Source organism: Durio zibethinus, chromosome 10, assembly GCF_047325235.1.
Source record: "Durio zibethinus cultivar Kanyao isolate XHJ-2024 chromosome 10, ASM4732523v1, whole genome shotgun sequence".
NCBI classification, from domain to species: domain Eukaryota; kingdom Viridiplantae; phylum Streptophyta; class Magnoliopsida; order Malvales; family Malvaceae; genus Durio; species Durio zibethinus.
In genome coordinates this window covers 28,164,129-28,181,944 of record NC_143171.1, presented here as the reverse complement: position 1 = coordinate 28,181,944, position 17,816 = coordinate 28,164,129, and the positions used below count along the sequence as shown (strand labels likewise).

At 34.4% G+C, this 17,816-nt stretch overlaps 4 protein-coding genes across 9 annotated transcripts; 1 reads left to right on the top strand and 3 right to left on the bottom strand.

Moving 5' to 3' along the window:
* Positions 1-3,654: 3,654 nt before the first annotated feature.
* LOC149516643 (uncharacterized) lies at positions 3,655-4,452 on the bottom strand. Its single transcript, XM_089767349.1, has one exon. The coding sequence runs from the start codon at positions 4,238-4,240 to the stop codon at positions 3,947-3,949; it is 294 nt and encodes a 97-aa protein (XP_089623475.1). The 5' UTR covers positions 4,241-4,452; the 3' UTR covers positions 3,655-3,946.
* Positions 4,453-4,765: 313 nt separating this feature from the next.
* Positions 4,766-6,557, bottom strand: LOC111292576 (UPF0481 protein At3g47200-like). Of its 2 annotated transcripts, none has more exons than XM_022885021.2 (2): positions 6,338-6,557; positions 4,766-6,261 (listed from the first exon to the last, which is right to left on the bottom strand). In XM_022885021.2, the coding sequence occupies exon 2, from the start codon at positions 6,248-6,250 to the stop codon at positions 4,943-4,945; it is 1,308 nt and encodes a 435-aa protein (XP_022740756.2). In that variant the 5' UTR covers positions 6,251-6,261; positions 6,338-6,557; the 3' UTR covers positions 4,766-4,942. The 2 variants fall into 2 exon arrangements, with proteins under 2 accessions (XP_022740756.2, XP_089623474.1); XM_089767348.1 differs by having other exon boundaries at positions 4,766-6,257.
* Positions 6,558-8,220: 1,663 nt separating this feature from the next.
* On the top strand, positions 8,221-10,261 carry LOC111291893 (putative adenylate kinase 7, mitochondrial). 2 transcript variants are annotated; one of them, XM_089767121.1, is made up of 4 exons: positions 8,221-8,726; positions 9,037-9,177; positions 9,358-9,571; positions 9,810-9,931. In XM_089767121.1, exons 1-3 carry the CDS (start codon positions 8,367-8,369, stop codon positions 9,547-9,549), a joined length of 693 nt encoding a protein of 230 aa, XP_089623247.1. In that variant the 5' UTR covers positions 8,221-8,366; the 3' UTR covers positions 9,550-9,571; positions 9,810-9,931. The 2 variants fall into 2 exon arrangements, with proteins under 2 accessions (XP_089623247.1, XP_022739748.2); XM_022884013.2 differs by having other exon boundaries at positions 8,229-8,726; positions 9,358-9,519; positions 9,810-10,261.
* A 121-nt stretch (positions 10,262-10,382) lies between these two features.
* On the bottom strand, positions 10,383-16,872 carry LOC111291892 (EEIG1/EHBP1 protein amino-terminal domain protein). 4 transcript variants are annotated; one of them, XM_022884008.2, is made up of 9 exons: positions 16,632-16,872; positions 15,220-15,998; positions 13,703-14,922; positions 12,836-13,130; positions 12,483-12,707; positions 11,925-12,098; positions 11,372-11,566; positions 11,168-11,281; positions 10,383-10,937 (listed from the first exon to the last, which is right to left on the bottom strand). In XM_022884008.2, the coding sequence occupies exons 2-9, from the start codon at positions 15,922-15,924 to the stop codon at positions 10,605-10,607; spliced, it is 3,261 nt and encodes a 1,086-aa protein (XP_022739743.2). In that variant the 5' UTR covers positions 15,925-15,998; positions 16,632-16,872; the 3' UTR covers positions 10,383-10,604. The 4 variants fall into 4 exon arrangements, with proteins under 4 accessions (XP_022739743.2, XP_022739742.2, XP_022739744.2 ...); XM_022884007.2 differs by having other exon boundaries at positions 16,653-16,872; XM_022884009.2 differs by having other exon boundaries at positions 16,735-16,872.
* Positions 16,873-17,816: the final 944 nt, after the last annotated feature.

Genomic DNA, 17,816 nt, shown 5'->3' with positions numbered 1-17,816 from the left:
TTATGTATGTCTCTCCAAGCAAGTTTAAATTAATTTCTGTTGTCAATAGTCCTGCCCGTAAAGCATATTGGTTTTGACTACATTTTGGAATATGTTTAATTGTATAATTTTTTTTCTTCTTTAATATTTTTAATCTTAACGGGACTAATTTTGATTTTAAAGGGAAAAGAAGAAAAATGAAAAAAAGAATTTAGAAGTGGGGTCACTTTACATTTACAGCATCCACATGCCATTCGCTTCCATTGAGCATTGCAACCCATTGAAGTTTCAGATTATTAACTCTTTCTCACCCACGATAATTTTAAATACGATATAAAAATAATATAAATAAAAAATATAAAAATAATATAATTTAAAATTTTAATAAAAATTATAAATAAATTTAATAAAAATATTTTTTTTATTTTCATATTTTTATAAAATGTTACATGTAAATTTTATATAAAATATAATATAAATATATAATATTTTAATATTTTATACTATATAAATAAATAAATTATCAAATTCAAATAAATCGATACCCCGAATAACCCTTATAACCCAAAACCCCACTTCTCGATTGCATTCTCTCCCTTTCTCTCATCCAAAACATGGTGCCCCATACACATGGTAACAATATCCTTTAGATGATTTTATTTATTTCTCTAAAATAAAATTTTGATATTTTAATTATTATATTATTTTGATTCAAATAAGTTATAAATTTAATTTTAATTTAAAAATTCAAAAAAATGAATTATACTAATGTTAATGAACCCCTACTTATATCTATCCATAAATTACTTGAAATCTCGTTATAATCAAACACAACTTTAAAAGGAGGAAAAAAATGGTGAATTGGGAGTGTGATAAGATGTGGTGAATTGGGACAAAGACTCGAGGGAATGGGGTGATGCATGCTTCTCAATCACTCATCAAAGAGGTGGATTTCCCAATTCGTAACTTTTTGTCATTTTATGCCAACCTTCAACTGCTTTTTATGATTTTCTCTTCTCTTCGGCTCATTAAAAGAGGTGGACTCCCCAATTCTTTAACTTTTTGTCATTTTATGCCAATCCTTCAATTGCTCCTTATGATCTTCTAATCTCTTCGGCTTTTTTAGTAAACTGAAAAAAATGAAAAAAAAAAAAAAAAGAATTGAAAGAGAAGAAAAATAAAAAGATGAAAATATTTTTTTATTGATGTATTTGGTTAGAAAAGAAAGTTGAAAGAAAATATAATTTTTTCATATATTACTTGATAGAGTTTAAAAAAGAAAGGAAAAAATAAAAATTATATGATTTTTTCATTATAACTTTTTGTAAATTAAGAAGGAAAAATTTTCTAAATATGACGACAATTTTGTAAATATATAAGATATGCCCACACATCTTCCATTTTCTCTCCACTTTTTTTTTTTTTTTCATTTAGAGTGATTTATTTTCATTAATAAATATAAAAAATATAATTTTTTTTATTTCTTTCTTTTCATTTTTTTAACCAAACATTTATAAAATTCATTTTATTTCCATTTTTACACCTACCCCTATTCATTATTTCACTTTTACACTTTACCAAGCACACCCTTCATATCATGTTAATGCAAATCTTTTATGACCATTTGTTTTCTTAATTAGTAAGTGAGAAGATAAAAGATTTTTTTAAGGAGTACCCTAAAGATATTCGTAAATAATGAATATGAATATAGCTAATTTTCACTGGGTTTTATATGAGTTTTAAGTTGGTCTTTGTGCTTATATAAAGAATCATTGCTTGGAGTAATTATATTTACCAGTTTGAAGGAAAATGAACGACAGGTTATATGGACATATCCAAGAGTTCCCCATGCAAGTCCTTGATCATATTAAGAAGGAGGCTGTCAAATTGAGATTAGTAGGATTTATGCATATTGGATCAGATTATCTAAATAGAAATCTTTACATTTAGAAGCACGGAATTCTAAATCCTTACATTAAGAAGCATAGAATTCTAATATCTCAATATCTAGTGTAACTTTATGATCTGTGTATGATTTGTGTTGAGTTTAACGTTCGAAATTTGTAACGTCCCAATCTTGTATGAGAATAATCTAAAATTTCGTTATGATATATAAATTGAAATTTAATCTCAAACTTGTGAAACATCTTTTGTAAAATAAAACCGTAAAATCTTTTAGTCAAAGTGAATAATACTCCCTAGGTTGGACATGGGTTACCACAATTTCTTATTATTTGGAATAGATTTCATAATGTAATAAGGACCTAACAATTTTAAATACTATGCAGTGACGAAAAATGATATGAAAAATTACATGAAATGAGACGATTTAAAATTTTAATAAAAATTATGTATGATTAGGTCGAGCAAGTACTCAAGCACCAACCAATGTATTTGGTCTTCTAGCAAAATCAAATCATGATATAGAAACTGCAGCATACAAGACATGGTTTATATGGGATCATCTGGCTCCCTTTCTACCTCATTAACATCCTTCCGGAACAACTTAATAATAAAGCAACCATCAAGCACCAAAATCTTTTGAAATTCTTCGTTGGTAAAACCCCCCAAAACATTCACGAACCTCCTGCTTGATCTCTTGCATAGCTTCCTCCAACTCTGTCAATCTTGTCCCTGGATTGGGAAACGGTGAATGAGGTTTTCAAGATACATCAATTTAATTTTTTGTGTGCCTCTCAAGTGTATTTTGCCGTAGTGCCAGGGCCCGACGGAGAATGCATCAGGAACATAAGCCTGTGCCTGTTTATTATGCCTATAGAGTATGATTGGGGTTTTGGAGATGCAACACTTACTAGATATGATAAAATCATAGGATACCATTGTTTCCTAAGATGATGTCAGCTGTTGGACATCAATTTGAATGTGTTCTTTCCTACCCCTTGTCATCGTTCTCCTAACTAGAAAATATCGAAAAAAAAAAAGTTTATCAGTTCTTTAAGCATGGTGTTGATGAAAAAATTAGTTGCTCTAGAAGAAATAGGAATACAGCCCAAACAATACTACCTAATGACAAAATGTTTAGCCATAAATTTCACCATGCCAGTTTGGCAGCTGTTTCGGACGCAACAATTTGGCTTTCACTTCAAATGTCAAATTCTATACTTCCTTCAGCAACCTGCAATTGATGTTAAAGCAAAAATAAAGCAAATTCTGAAGGGAACTCTTCATTTACTTCCAGGGTGGGAAAGTGGAAAACTTTTCTACAAAAGATAGGTTCAAGACCAGGCCATATTTCATGATTATTTTCTACCTGGATTGCCACTTCTTAGTATTCCTTTGAACCTCACTTTTCCTCCTTTAACTGCTTGAAAACAGGAAGCACAAGCAAACATGAAAGCAAAACTGCTTTATTTTTTGGGATAATTTCTGTCATCTGATTTAATGGCCGCTGCGCCTGTTTATTCAATGCAGTATATATTTGTTTATGATTCCTTTAATGGGTTTGGAATTGGATGATTCTGTTTCTAAATTGTTTTTATTTTTCTAAATTGTTGAATTTCACCAACATGCGTTTTCATATTCTGAATTTGCTCTTACAGAATTGGAAAAGTATTGTTGACCGAAAAAATTGATCATGAAAATTCTTATTGCTTTCCTCCAAGTCTCTGGTGCTTGAACATCCAAATTTTGCTTCAGCTCTTAAACATGCAATTTTGACAGATCTTTGATTTCCCTTTACAGTTAAAACTGTAATTTTCTGGGATTGAGAACAACAAATAGAGATAATTTATAGTTAAAAACAAGTTTTATTCCAATTTTTGAGGCTTTAAGCCTTTCACATATTAGTTATTGGCATTTCCAAGTTCAAGTACACAAAGAAAACATGAACAGACCATCAAGCTGATATATATAACAAGAAAAGAAATCATTTCTTCCACAAATTCTGGGATTTCCAATGTGGATTATTTATTGCCATCAAAGTATATATCTACCAGACTTAATTAGCTTACCGCACTTCATTTGTACAACCAAGTCGTACAAAGTTTTGAGTCGGAGCTTCCAACTCTTCCTCATTTGTGAATCTATCTCCATTTTCGCCAGCATGATTAAGTGCTGCAAGAGCTCGATAGCCTGGGACACGTGAACCAAGGTAGGTGAAGGCTGTTTTAAGCTCTTCCTTGCGGAGGCGGCCATCATTATCGCAGTCAAGGCGCCTCAATACACCTCTCAGCTGTTCCTCAGAGAACGGGACGAGTTTTCGCTTAGGCCCTCTGCATCTTTTATCCACATTGCAATTCATAGGAATTATGGAAGTGCTGGATGAACAAACCTCTATAGAAGTATAATGTTTTGCTTTGTCTCTTGATATTTAGGCAGGCATATAGAGGCTATTTTCCTAGAGTTTCTTCTTTGTGCAAGTTAAGAAGAAACATTTTTTTTAGTGACCAGAAATTTCCAGCCGAAAGTGTGAGAGTCACTTGCAAAATCTAAGTGACTAGGAGGGTGATCATGATTTTGTGTGTTCTATATTGGGTTTAACTGAAAGTCAAGAGAAGTCCACATTGTATAGAATGTGAGATTTTTAGATCAAAATGAATAATAATTAATAAATTAATAGCAGATTTCCACATGAATTGCATCCAAATTTGACATTATTGATTAAGATTAGGAGGAATCAGATTCTTAGTCAAAATTCTCAAATAGCAAAATTTCAAATCAATTATATCCATTCCCAATTAGATAGAATTAGGTTCGTGGTATAAATATGTATATATATATATATATATATGGAATCAATACCTTAGTAAAATTAATCAAGATTCCATTTGGTCCAAAATAATCAAAGAAGTACATTTATTGCAGCTGAACATTTGCACGGTTTATCCATGAACGATTTTACATTTTACAAACATCTATAAATGTACTTTCTATGAATTGGAAATTTCACTTTCTTGATTTCTTCCACAAGACATGCTAATTACAGGTCCTTAAGAAAGTCCTCTTATTTGAAGACGATGCAGTAGGTTTGTATTAAGGTGAGAATCAAAAGGATAGCCACAGCAATTTCAGAAACAATAGCCCATGGCTTACCAAAATAGTTTTGCTTATAAAAAACATGCCATCTAGACCGCCAATGATAGCAATATCCATTCACTTGCTCACAAAGTCTCAAATAGTGGAACTCTTTCACATAAGAATCATGATACAGCGTCTTAAAGAACTTGGTTGAGTCCTCAGGAATCGCCCAATTATCTATAATTCCAGTATCACAAAGTACATCCAAGTCCTCAGGAGTTTTGATGAGATGACTTAGAAGTATGGCATAAGATGTGACTCTAGGGATACAGTTTGGATAACACTGCTCAAAACTAATCAGATTCCTTAAGATGGTTTCGGTGGTCTCTTGGATCAGCAAAGATGGCATTTCAAGGATGCCGTTGCTAAATCTTATATCCAAGATGCTATTCGATGCAACTTTCCTAAATTTGATTCCAGCTTCTTTGATACTTGTAGCAGAAGGAAAGGGTTGCCATCCGAAGCAATGCTGGTTATGATCTTCACCTCTGTATGGTAAAAGCAATAACTTCCTTAACAAGTCAAGAATATGTTTGATCTCTTGGTTGACAAAAAGGTGAGGTTCAATGGAATGTTTATCAGATGAGAAAATGTTACCAAAGAATTCAAGAGTAAGTTCAACAAGGGACTTGCTTTCACTTGGACTAGCAGTTAAGCTAAATATACGCTCCAGCACTAGCCAAGGTACTTGGTTTTCAAGCAAAATCAAGTCATGGAACAAATATTGTAGCATACAGGACATGGTGAATATAGGGTCATCCTCATCTTTGGGCACCAACTTAGCATCCTTGCGCAACAGCTCAATAATAAAGCAAGCATCAAGCACCAAAATTTTCACAAATTCATCAGAGTTAAAACCAATTGTACCTGCATAACACTCCCGAGCCTCTTTCTTGACCTCTATGATAACATCAATGCACTGCCTCAAACTTGCCTCTGGTGAATGTGATCGAGAGATGAGGCCTTGAAGATACTTGGATTTGATCTTTTCTGTCTCTGTCAAGTTTGGTTTGCCATGGTGAAAAGGCCCAATTGAAAATGCATTGGGGATGTATGCTTGTTCTTTGTGCCTGTAAAGTATGCTTGGTGTCTTGAAGATGCAACACCTAGATGGCAGGAAAGTATTCTCCCCCATCATATTTTCCAGGGAAGATGCCAGTGATTCAGTAGGAGAATCAATGAAAGAAATAACATGATCTCTTCCATCCACTACTTTTATGGTGGTAGTGTTCATTTTCTCCCTTCCTTTGGATAAAAGAGAAGAAAATAGTAAAAAAAACAGTGACAGATCAAAATAACAAGATGTTTATGAAGTTCTTACTCAGAGGAAAAATTCAGCTTCAATTCTGGTTTCAATCTTCAAATCTGCAAACAAAAGTCTGTTGAATATGTAGTCGGTGATCAAGTGTCAAGTAATCATATGAACCTTTTCCATGCTTGAAAATGGATGGTCAAACAATGAAAAAGCGAAGATAATAGACATGATTGCGTCTTCTGCAGCAAAGCTTTGTGAGAGTAAGTTCGCTCCTATATGAAAAACTGTAGGGGGATGCACCAGAAATTTATATGTGAAGTATGGGAATAAAGCAAATTAAAAGAATAAAATATTATAAAGATAAAGCAAAAGCTAAAGCCAAAGCATATCTATTTTTTTTAATTTGCTATTACTTTTTTATGAAAAATTTGCTAATACTTCAACCTGATTAGTAATGCTTCTCGAACTTGAATAATAATTAAAAATATTTAAAAATAAATTATTACTAATGTGTCTTGTTATAGGTTAGATCTAGTAATTCATATATATGTATTATATTTTTACACAAAAATTATATATTATAATTCGTATCAATACAAAAATATAAATACAAATTTTTAGTTTTATTAAATCTTTTTTTTTAATTTTAAATCATATTATTTTCATATTTTTTATTCGTATCATTTTTATATCGTGTTACCGTATTGTATTTTAAATTGTTTGATCCATTGTAAATGTAATCCATTATTCTTTGGAATTCATTTATTAACAAAAAAAAATAATGTTTTTTTCTATTAAAATCCATTTTCACTTTAAAAAAATAAAAAATTAATAATCTATATAATATATTAATCTCATATCAAGATATTTTAAAAATTCGATATAATATATAAATATAAGCTTAAATCTAAATTTATAAAATATTTTTTATTAAATAAAATCATAAAATTTTTGAATTAAAATAAATAATATCTCATAAATTAAATATAAATCTCTACCATCTATAATTTATCTAAAAGCTAAATCTATGTATCAAAGTTGAGTCCATTGTTCCTATCTTCATGGGTTGAAAAATATGGTATTAATTAATTAATAAGACTATAAGTCCTTCTATAACTTTTATTCAAACAAATTTTTTTGGCCTACTTTAGAGTCCAGGCATAAATGCCAGCTTATCCATATTGGCATTGCTTAGAAAACAAGTTTCGTGGATTCTTGTTGCTAGTCAAAAATGATTCCAGAAGGTTCCATTATCAAAGTTTAAAAACTTAATTCCAAATACCAAATGGATAAATGGTTGTCACTCGTACTTTTTAAGTGCTTTCTATTTCTTAAAATACAAATTTATTGATTATTTTTATAATCTTGATTACACAGTGAGAATCTCCCTCTTTTATTATCATGAAAACTCATAAATCAAATGTGATGCTCTCATTATATATTGAAAAAATATAAGAATATAATATGATATATATATATATATTTAGATATAAATTTATACTTGTAAAATATTTTTTTAGGATAAAATTATGGATAAAAATAGATAATATCTCATAAATTAAATAAAAAAATTTTACATCAAATTATTAGAAATTTTAAAATTTAAATTATATTACTTTAAAAAAAAAAGCTTAAAGAGAAATTAAGGCTTGCTGGCACTTAAAAAAAAAAAAAGGCCAAAGTGGCCAACTTTAAGCCCAATGCTTATGAGAAAGCATTTGTTTTGGGCTTATTAAAAATTTTCTAAAAATTGGGCCACTTAGATGAGCCCAAAGGATTTGAGTCTTTCAAGATGCCACGTGTCACTCTCTAAACCTACAATGATTCCATGTCTGGTGGACTCCAAACGCCCCGACACGTAATCTTTCCTCTTCCAAATAACCAATCAGATCGTGATAACGCAACCTTTCTTCGTTTCAGAACCACAACACCTAAAAAACACCACCTTTCTTGGCACCATCGTAGTTTTTCATTTAAACGGTGGCATTTGCGGAATTTCGCACTTTTCTCTCTACAAAAGAAGAAAGAAAGATCCGCCCTTTCGTTAACCCTCTCCAACATTTCCTTTTTCTTTTCATAAAACCCTACAACCACCATGGCATGGCTACCCAAGCTCCAAGTTGCCACCGCCGCCGCCGCCGCCTCCTCCTCGGTTTTGAAATCACTTAGGCGTGGGTTCCGAACCTTTGGATCAGCCACAGCGTTGGAGCTTGACTGCGACTATGAATACTACGAGTACGAGCAAGCTCACCGGGATCGGCTCCCGGCTCAGTTGAAGGTTGACGTGGATGGCTCGGTGCCTGAGAGGGGAGTCCAATGGGTGCTTATAGGGGAACCTGGAGTGAAACGGCATGCTTATGCTGAGAGGCTTTCGAAGCTTCTAGAAGTTCCTCATATTTCAATGGGTACCCTTGTTAGGCAAGAGCTTAATCCTCACTCTTCTCTTTACAAACAGGTCTTTTCATCATCTCTTATTATTAGATTCTTTTCTTTTTCCTTTCTTTGTGAATAAATTTGGGTCCTTTACAAAGTTGGGTTTTTACAGGTAGGAAAAGAATAGATTTTTAGTGTTTATTTGCTTTAAAGGTTCCCTATATTATGGGAAAAGATTTTATTTTTGTTCGTAAAAGTTCACTATAAACTCGAAAGTTGATTGTCTGATAACCTTTTTCAAGTGTTAATTGTACTAAATGTGCTGATTATGAACTTTGTTTAATGTATAATATAGTGAAGAATGCTAATTGATTGCTGTCATTTGGGTTTAGATTGCAAATGCTGTGAATGAAGGAAAGCTTGTTCCAGAGGATGTAATTTTTGCTTTGTTGTCTAAGAGACTTGAAGAAGGTTACTGTGGAGGTGAAAATGGTTTCATTCTTGACGGAATTCCTCGTACCAGGATGCAGGCTGTAAGTCATCTATTATTTTGATTGAAACAATTTGTATACTCTGATTACCAGTGTGGTTGGAGGCCAATCAATCTCCTTTGGTTCTAAGTTTTTTAAGCTGAATGAAACAGTCTGCTATAGATTCGTTTTTTCCTTTCCTATATGTCATTGAAACGCTTGTTCTTGGTTTTACTTCTCCAGGAGATTCTTGACCAAATTGCTGATATTGGCCTGGTTGTGAACTTTAAATGTACTGAAGATTACATGTTGAAGAAGAGTTCAGAAAGTGAGTTTCGTCACATAGGCAACTCCAAGGATGTTGGAAGTTCCTGGAAGGAAAATGTCCATCGATACTCAGAGCAGGTTACATTCCTCTTTGATATGGTTGTCTAATGTTTGCAATGTTTTTTATTAGGTAATCCACTGAAAATGTTCCCGACTGGCTGTTTCCACACGTTCTCAACTTGTAAAACTTTTGGGACCTTTGTCTAGATCATTCTTTGGTCTGCTACCTGTTCTGTTTAGTCTTCTTCTTTGGCCTTTTGGGTAGTGAAATGTGTAACATAAAATTTCATGATAAACTATTTGATTATTTGAAAAGGGGATTGAAGGTGGAAAATTTTTCATAACCAAATAATCTTTGATCTTCATAGGCAAAGTCAGTGGAGGATTACTACAGTAAGCAAAAGAAGCTTCTCAACTATCAGGTGGCTGGTGCATCAGGAGATGCATGGCAAGGTCTTTTGGCTGCATTACGTCTCCAGCATATGAATGCTCTCAGTTCTTCGCAGAAGCTGACAGCATAAACCTGGTTATTCTTTAAACTCAGTGGACCTTACCTTAATTGATATTCCGGCATGGTAGTAAATATGTAACGAGTGATAGATAAGTTTTTTGAGTGTGGCAAACACCCAAGTTGGATTTGCCTCGAATTTTTGTTTCCTTTTAGTGAGGTGCTATGCAGTTTGAAAGTATGTAATGTAATTTTGGCTAAAGATGAAGAGCGAAGATGATCATGAGATGATCATTGGCCTGTATGACCACTTATATAATATAAAGAATGCTTTGTCTCTTCATTTCCATAGAAATTTGTTTTCCTAATTAATTGTTACTCTTTTGTTCTTTTATTCTCTTCATTCACCCTTTTTATTGCTAATTGCATCGAAATCATCTAATTCCAATCAGCCATTTACTCGTATAATGTTTGAAGTTTCTTCTGGAAATCATTAAGCAAAAGAAAAGCTAATGTCTCTTCAAAAGTTACTTTGGAAGAGACCCTCCATTAATTATCGTTTTGGTAAAAACTACAAGCATAGGCAATATTCTCTTTATACAGAAACAACCAATTTATGATATCGAACCAAAACTTATCTACAAATTTACAGCTCAAGAAAAAACAAAGGCAGTGTCAACAACCATTTATATACTAATGAACATATAATCTACAATTATTCAGAGTTCATCCATACATCTCTTAGGAGTTCATATCTGATAGCATTTTGGTAGCCGTTTCCCTTTGATATCCAGTTAGGCTTTGACTGAGTAGGTGATCGGAAGCAATCAACGAATATTGAAGACAAGGGTGAATTCAATTCATCAAGCTCATCATCGCTTGTGTATGATTTTCTTAGGACTGAGGACCCGCTTCTTCTCAGCTGAGATTGGCCTCCAACTTCTCCAATGATGCTAGCGACAAATGTTGCAGAAGGTGGTGTATACACTGGAGGAGATGCTGCACAAGGAAAGTTTGTGACAGACCCTTCCCTGGCTTCAAGAGGATCCTGAAGCAAAGTAGAGGCACAAAGGGTTTTTTCATATCTTTGAAGGGCTTTAGGTTATCAAATTTACTAGTACTATTCGAGGAAATCATTGCATAGTCTACTATACTAAAGTTCTTTGCCTGTGTAGATATGTCGAGCACACATCATAATTCATGAATTAACTTTTAAGGTTGAGTTAGGTGCACATGACAAAAGTCTAACTAGGAGTACTTCAAGATTATAAGACTAACCTCAGCCTCCAGGGCTTCAAGCACAGCATCTGGAACTGGATCCGGGCAAAACTCGTCTGGGACAAAGTTATCAAGAACTCTCTTGATCAGTGTTGCACCAAATGTCGGATATACCTTAGAAAATAAAGATCAAGCACTGTTAATAGACAGCCAAAGTAATGACCCTGGAGATTAAACCAAAGGTCTAAAGTTGGATTGTCAAACCTCTTCCCTGATAGGTCTACTTAGGAGCATGTCCTTGGGAAGCATCATGAGATCACTTAATGCATTAAGAAGATGGAAAGACTTTAAGGATGTGTCTTGTTGCTCGTCACTGTCATCCTGCTCATTCTCATCTCCGGCTGAATCATCGTCGTCTATACCAAAGAGGTCAGTCAACCATCTAGACCAGTTACCTATCTGAAATGCACAAAAATGAAATTCAACAAGAATTGCTTTACTTCAGAGGAGAAAGGCCAAGGTTTACACAACTGTCACCATCTTAATCAAACAGCAGATAAAAAATCTAAGTTAATATGATCAACCATGTAAAATTTCAAATAGCCTGGATACTGTCAGGAGGTAAGCCATGCACATAAAAAAAACCCACCCCAGCCAGCCGCCGAGGCCCACACCAACAAGGAAAAGTAACAAGTATTAAAAGTTTGAAAACTTAGATTTAACTACTAAGGGAGAATGATTATGAATATGACAGCACAATATAAAATGATGTCACTCAAAAAATAACATTGGAGACTACCAGTTTTGGATTGCTTACCGCATTTTTCAGTTGTGCACCAGTGCCAAAACTTGCCTTCCCAGCTGGAATGGGAAGCACCAGAAGATCACTAATGGGGTCAGACACAGGATCAGTGGGGATCCCATCACCAGAATCACGAAGAATGGCATTGAACATAGCTACATCTAATCTATCCACGCATTGCTCCATTATCTAGATGCATTAAAGGACGAATTATAACATATTCAAGTTAAAAAAAAAATTATCAGGCAAGGAAACAAGATCGGTGACAATTATTGATAAGATGAGAAAGCAACCATCAAAAATATTATCAAAAAAGTAAGCTACTTAGTAGTCACCAGGATAAGAGGCAAAGCAACAATCACTTTAGCTATTTTAGAAATTCATTTTTGCTTTTAATTTCAATGCTTTTATAAAGTCTCTCATAATATGCAAACAACTTAATGCTCATTTAAACGTTCATATACTAACAAGAAACTGATAGTTTCAGATGCCATTAACCTCCCACTGCAGAATAGATTTTTAGTGTGTCATACTGGTGTGCCATTTAATCAATTCTTCAAAAAAGAATATTACCAATCTAGATATCAGACGCAAGCAGCCACATTCATGACCTGCAGCTCGAACCGGGCAAAGTCTTTCACAGGCATCCTTGAAAGCCTTCTTCCAGTGGTCTAATGAAAAGTTCACTTGGTCGTGATCACTTGAACTAGATATCCTCCCATAGCTTTTACTTGAGCCATATCCCACAAGTCTATCATTTTCTTTTCTAGCAGCTGACTGCATATGTGGGGTGAGGGTCTGAAATGAAAATAAGGAAACATAATTTGGTCAGACAACCAAACAAGTTTGTGAGATTCAGTCGCAATCATATATTTTATTAAAAAAAATTGATGAATAGAAGGGGACAAAAAGAGTTAATGATTTACCTGCCACCAGACAGACTCGATGATTCTGGAAAAGATCCATGCTTCAACCCTTTCCAGGGCTAAAGTAAAGGCAAGTGGGTTGTCACAGTCACTAAAACTTCCATATGACACAAGTTTATTATCCTTTCTGATAGGAGAGGACTCTTTCCATTTCAAAGGAGATGATACATGTTTCTTCCCCTTTCCACCTCTATTTCTTTCTATGGGTCCAGCAGAAAGTGGTAACTCCAAATCTCCAATACTTTCGCTTATAATTGCTCGCAACACGACAGAGTTTGACAACCAAAATGTCAACCTGTAATCATCATACATATGACATATGAGTTCATAAGAAATCAAAATAGTTCTAACAGAGTTTGACAACCAAAATGTCCACCTGTAATCATCATACATATGACATATGAGTTCATCAGAAATCAAAATAGTTCTGTTGAGCTTATCATAGCTTCATATTTTATGCTTTAACTCACAAGTCACTGCAACATAGACCAGCCCCTAACCAACAATACCACTAACCAACTTTGGCCTCGGCAAGAGATCTCAACGGAACTTTCACCTATTTCAACATATAAAGAAGAATGGCTCTGAAATTTCCAAATTTCACTCAATTTGTGGTATTTCTGGTTCAGGGAAAGACAGGTACAGCTCCCTCCCCCCTTTCTTTTGACGCCCAAAAAATAACAATTCCCGACCCCCATACACAAACAATCAACAAGGCTTAGTTCTTACAACCAAAAATTTTGGGAAAGTCCAGCTTCAGATACTGGAGAATTGAGAAATTAGATTAATAGAACTTTAAAAAGTTAATGCGAACTGATAGTAAAGAATAATCAGGCAGAACAATGAGAATAATATGACTTAATGTACCTTGGAACATCATTTCCACATGCTTTTGCAACCAGAGCAAGTCCAGAAACAGCACTTCTAGCTGCACTCGCTCTCCTTGATTGGAAGCCTTCCTTACAAGTATGAAGATAAAGCCTAGAAAGGCGCCGAGCGGGAGCATGCACCTTACTCATGGAGCTTCCATGCTCGGCAACTACTGAGTACAGAGCAGCCTCAATGGCAGCAGCTTCTCTCAACTCTCCCTCAAGCATCTTTATCTTGTTTTCCAAATGCTGCATTTTGTTATCCAAAATAGCACTTCTAGCATCCTTGGGGTAGACCTTAGCATCTTTCCTTTCATTCTTTGATTTGCTTCTGACGGTTCCAGCCCCATGCTGTGCATCGACCAGAACACCAACTTCCTTCAATTCAGCATGCTGGTTATTGCCAAATAAACCATTGCCCCTAACTGAGTCTGATGAAGATCGAACAGACTTGACATGCTTTAGTCTGTCACCTTTTAGGACATTGGCCTTTATTCCAAGATTCCCCTGGCTTAAAGAATTATCTTGCGAATAGATATTCAATTGCTCATCTTCAGTAGAATATCTTTTCTCTTCCAGGTGTTGTCCTTCATGTCCATTTTCTTGCCAATCATATCCTGAGTTTCCTTCCAAAGAATTATTATATGCATCATTAGTAGCTGAAGCCTCCTCGGAGGAAATTTTGCCATTTCTTTGAGCTTTGCTATCACCTTCTCCATCAACCAGAGAATCACTAAAATTTTTAGTATCCTGCTCATCAACCTGAGGACTGTTAGCTGAGGATGCCAATATGGCCTTAGAACTAGCAGATGTATCTTTCTTACTTTGACCATCATACCTAACCATGGTTCCTTTACTGGCAACCATTTCATAAACCTTTTGAGATAAATCTCCATGACCATTGCTTCTCATGCTGGTAACAGTTTCATCCTGTGTATTTTCATTAGCCAAGGATGATGAAGACAAATGAACTTTATGGGTAACAACATTATCTCGTACAGGTGATTTGGAACTATAAGTGTTAGATCTGGAATCATAAGCATCTGCTGAGCTATCAAAGTCAGATGATAAGTCTGTTGATGATGAGCAAGAAGGATTCCCCTTAATGCTTTCACGTTGTGTGATCTGTGTGGCTGCGTTTGTTTTTTCCAGGTGCATCTTGGATGCCAAGGAATGTTCCCCTTTAACTCCTCCCTTGCCATCAGTGACTGATCCATTCTGCAAATCAGTACCAATTACTATATTACCTAGTGCAATTTAACTTTCAAAAAAAAAAAAAAAATCAGGGCATCCCATTAGGCCCCAGAACAACAGCATCATGATCAAAGGCAGATATGGGAGATGTTGGATCCACCTTCAAAAAGATGCAATAAAAAAGGTGCATTACACCTAAACAATTCTATTGGTCAGGTAGAATTTTTCTGGCATTTTCTCAGCAAGTGCCACAACAAAGAAAAGGAAAGAAAAAGTAATTAACCCCATCTGAAGATCATAAAGGAAATAACTAAAAGTTACCTCTTCATTTCGAGGAAGTGAACTGCCGTTAGATTCCAAAGTTGAAGAAGAAACAGTCAGAGATGAGTGTGAAGTAACATCATCATCAGTGAGTGAAGCAACCTCAGCTTCCTCAGCATATTCTTCATCCATCAGAGAAGAAGCAGACTCACTTCCTTTCCTCTCCACTGACAGCTCTTTTGACAGGCTGCCTCTTGATGAAGAGCTGTTCCGACCCTTATAAATTCGATCGATTTTAATAAACAAAATTGGCTGAGCAGTGTTATTAAAGCTCCTCTTGCTGTTCATTGGAACGGTAATGTCTAATGTCTCTTTGATAACACCATATTCCGCCAAATCCACAATGCCAGTAGCCAACAGCTGGATCTTTTCCCTTCGAGGCTCATACAAGTTAAATTCTAAGAAATTCTTCAGGAACACATCAGCATCCCTGCCTCTAACAGACATATCCTTCACTAGATTCACAGGTAACTTAAATGACTCATTAAACTCAACTTTTCCCTCACCAACAATGGAACCAAGTGTGGGTGAAACAGAATTGGTAGACCCCGACCTACGTTCACCATTTTCCCACTGAATCAGGACAGAACGAAGTGATCTCAGTGACTGTGATGGGGGCCAAGGTTTAATCTCCTGAATGTGGATTAGATAATCAACATGAACCATAGGCCCTCTCCGGTTCTTTGCATTCAAACCAAGAATCATTGTTGCAGAAACACTAGTATTTTGCCAGGATGTGTTTAATCTTAAACTATCCAATCTACAAGACAGTTGAATTCCTACAATGCAGAAAGCATTATAATTTTAGTAGAGAAACTTTGCATCAAGAATTAAAAGCACAACTAGTAAACACCAAGCATATAATTCCAAATCCTAATACATTTTACCATGAAGGATCAAGCAAAAAAGGAAACAACCACCAATTCAGCTGAACAAGACTAATTAGTAAACCACCAAAACAAATTAAAAGGCAAACTTTTTTCCCTCAATTTTTCCTTCATTTTCTCAACAACCAAGCATAAGGGCATATGGCTTCCAAAAGAACAAAACTAAAAGAAACAGAAAGTAAGAAATGATAGTTTACACTCAAAAGTTAAGCAACTAAGGCAGAAATATAATAACAAAAAAAAAAAAAAGAAGAATTAAATCGGTGAAATTGAAAAAGGAATTTTGAGAGTTCATTCATGCAATAGACGTTAAAATAAGCTAAAGAAAGCTTAAAAAACAGATATATATATATATATATATGTAATTGCAACTAAAAATGGAAACTTTGAAGCTCATTAAAATTTAATGAATAAAAAAATGAAACTTTATTACTCTTGAGCATCAGATCTAGCTCATATAAACAAAATATGCTTAAAAAATGTTAATTTATTGGCTCCAAACTGAGAAAAAAATGGAATCATTACAATGTAGAGATGAAAACCAACCCAGAAGAGGGGAAAACTAGGAAACTGAGAAAAGCAACCAATTTTTCACTATGGGTACATTGAATGTGGCAAGAAGAATCACCAGGAGAATTACAAGAAGAACTGAAGATATGGGAAAGCTAGAACGGTGCGTTTTGGAGTGGTTTCCATGGAAGAAAGAATGAAAGAAGCTGAGATATGAAGGCCTTTTTTGAGGTGCAGAGGCTGGCTGGCTCCGAGTGACTGACCGAGAAAGAAATGGAAAAAATTAAAAATTAAAAAAAAAAAAAATACTGGTTGATAAAAATAGAAACAATGATTTTCTGTAAATAAATTATTGATTCTGCCAGGGTTAAACGCTGCCGTTTTGAATGTTTTTGTCGCGTCGTTTTCCCTTTTGATGTGATGCGCTGGCGGAAATGGTTCCACTTAAATTAAATATATGCAAAGACGTCATTATTTTTATTTGAAAGAAGAAATTTTCCCACTCGCTTGGAAGGAAAGTGACGTTAACTCTCGACTTGATTCTCTTTAATTAGCGTTGCTCCTTGGGATTGCGCGTGGGATTTAAAGTGACACAGGTTTTGAAACCCGTGCTATTTTCTGTCTCGGTTGGCTCCTTTCGCCGACATGATACCGTTGCTTTTCACTTCTCAGTCAATAACACACGCACCCTACAAAAGTGGACCCCACGCTCTTGGGGCTTCAATCAATTGGGCTAATCAAGCCCATTATCCATTTCATTCAGTCAATCTAACAAAGAAAATTATCAAATAATAAATAAATTATTATTTATATGCTTTTTTAATAAAATATTAATATATGTCACATTATTTGTTACATTATTTTATTAATATTTTCTATGTATGAATAATTTTTTATAATAAATAGCATGAAAAAATATTTTTAATAAATTTAAATATTACATTCTAAAATGAGAAGGAAATCTTGTGATTATGGTTTTTAACCGACCAAGCAACTGTCCAATGGGAAATAGTGTAATGAAATTGTCATTTGCAGTTAGTTAAATGTTTGCTTCACAAGAAAACTGAACTTGAACTCAAAGCAAACAAACACTTTCACCAAAGGGAAAGAGAAAAAGAAAAGAGAAAGGGATGGTTGAGATGTCCAAATCCAAGTGAAGAATGATGTTCAAAATCAAATATGACCAATGTAGCAGTTGAA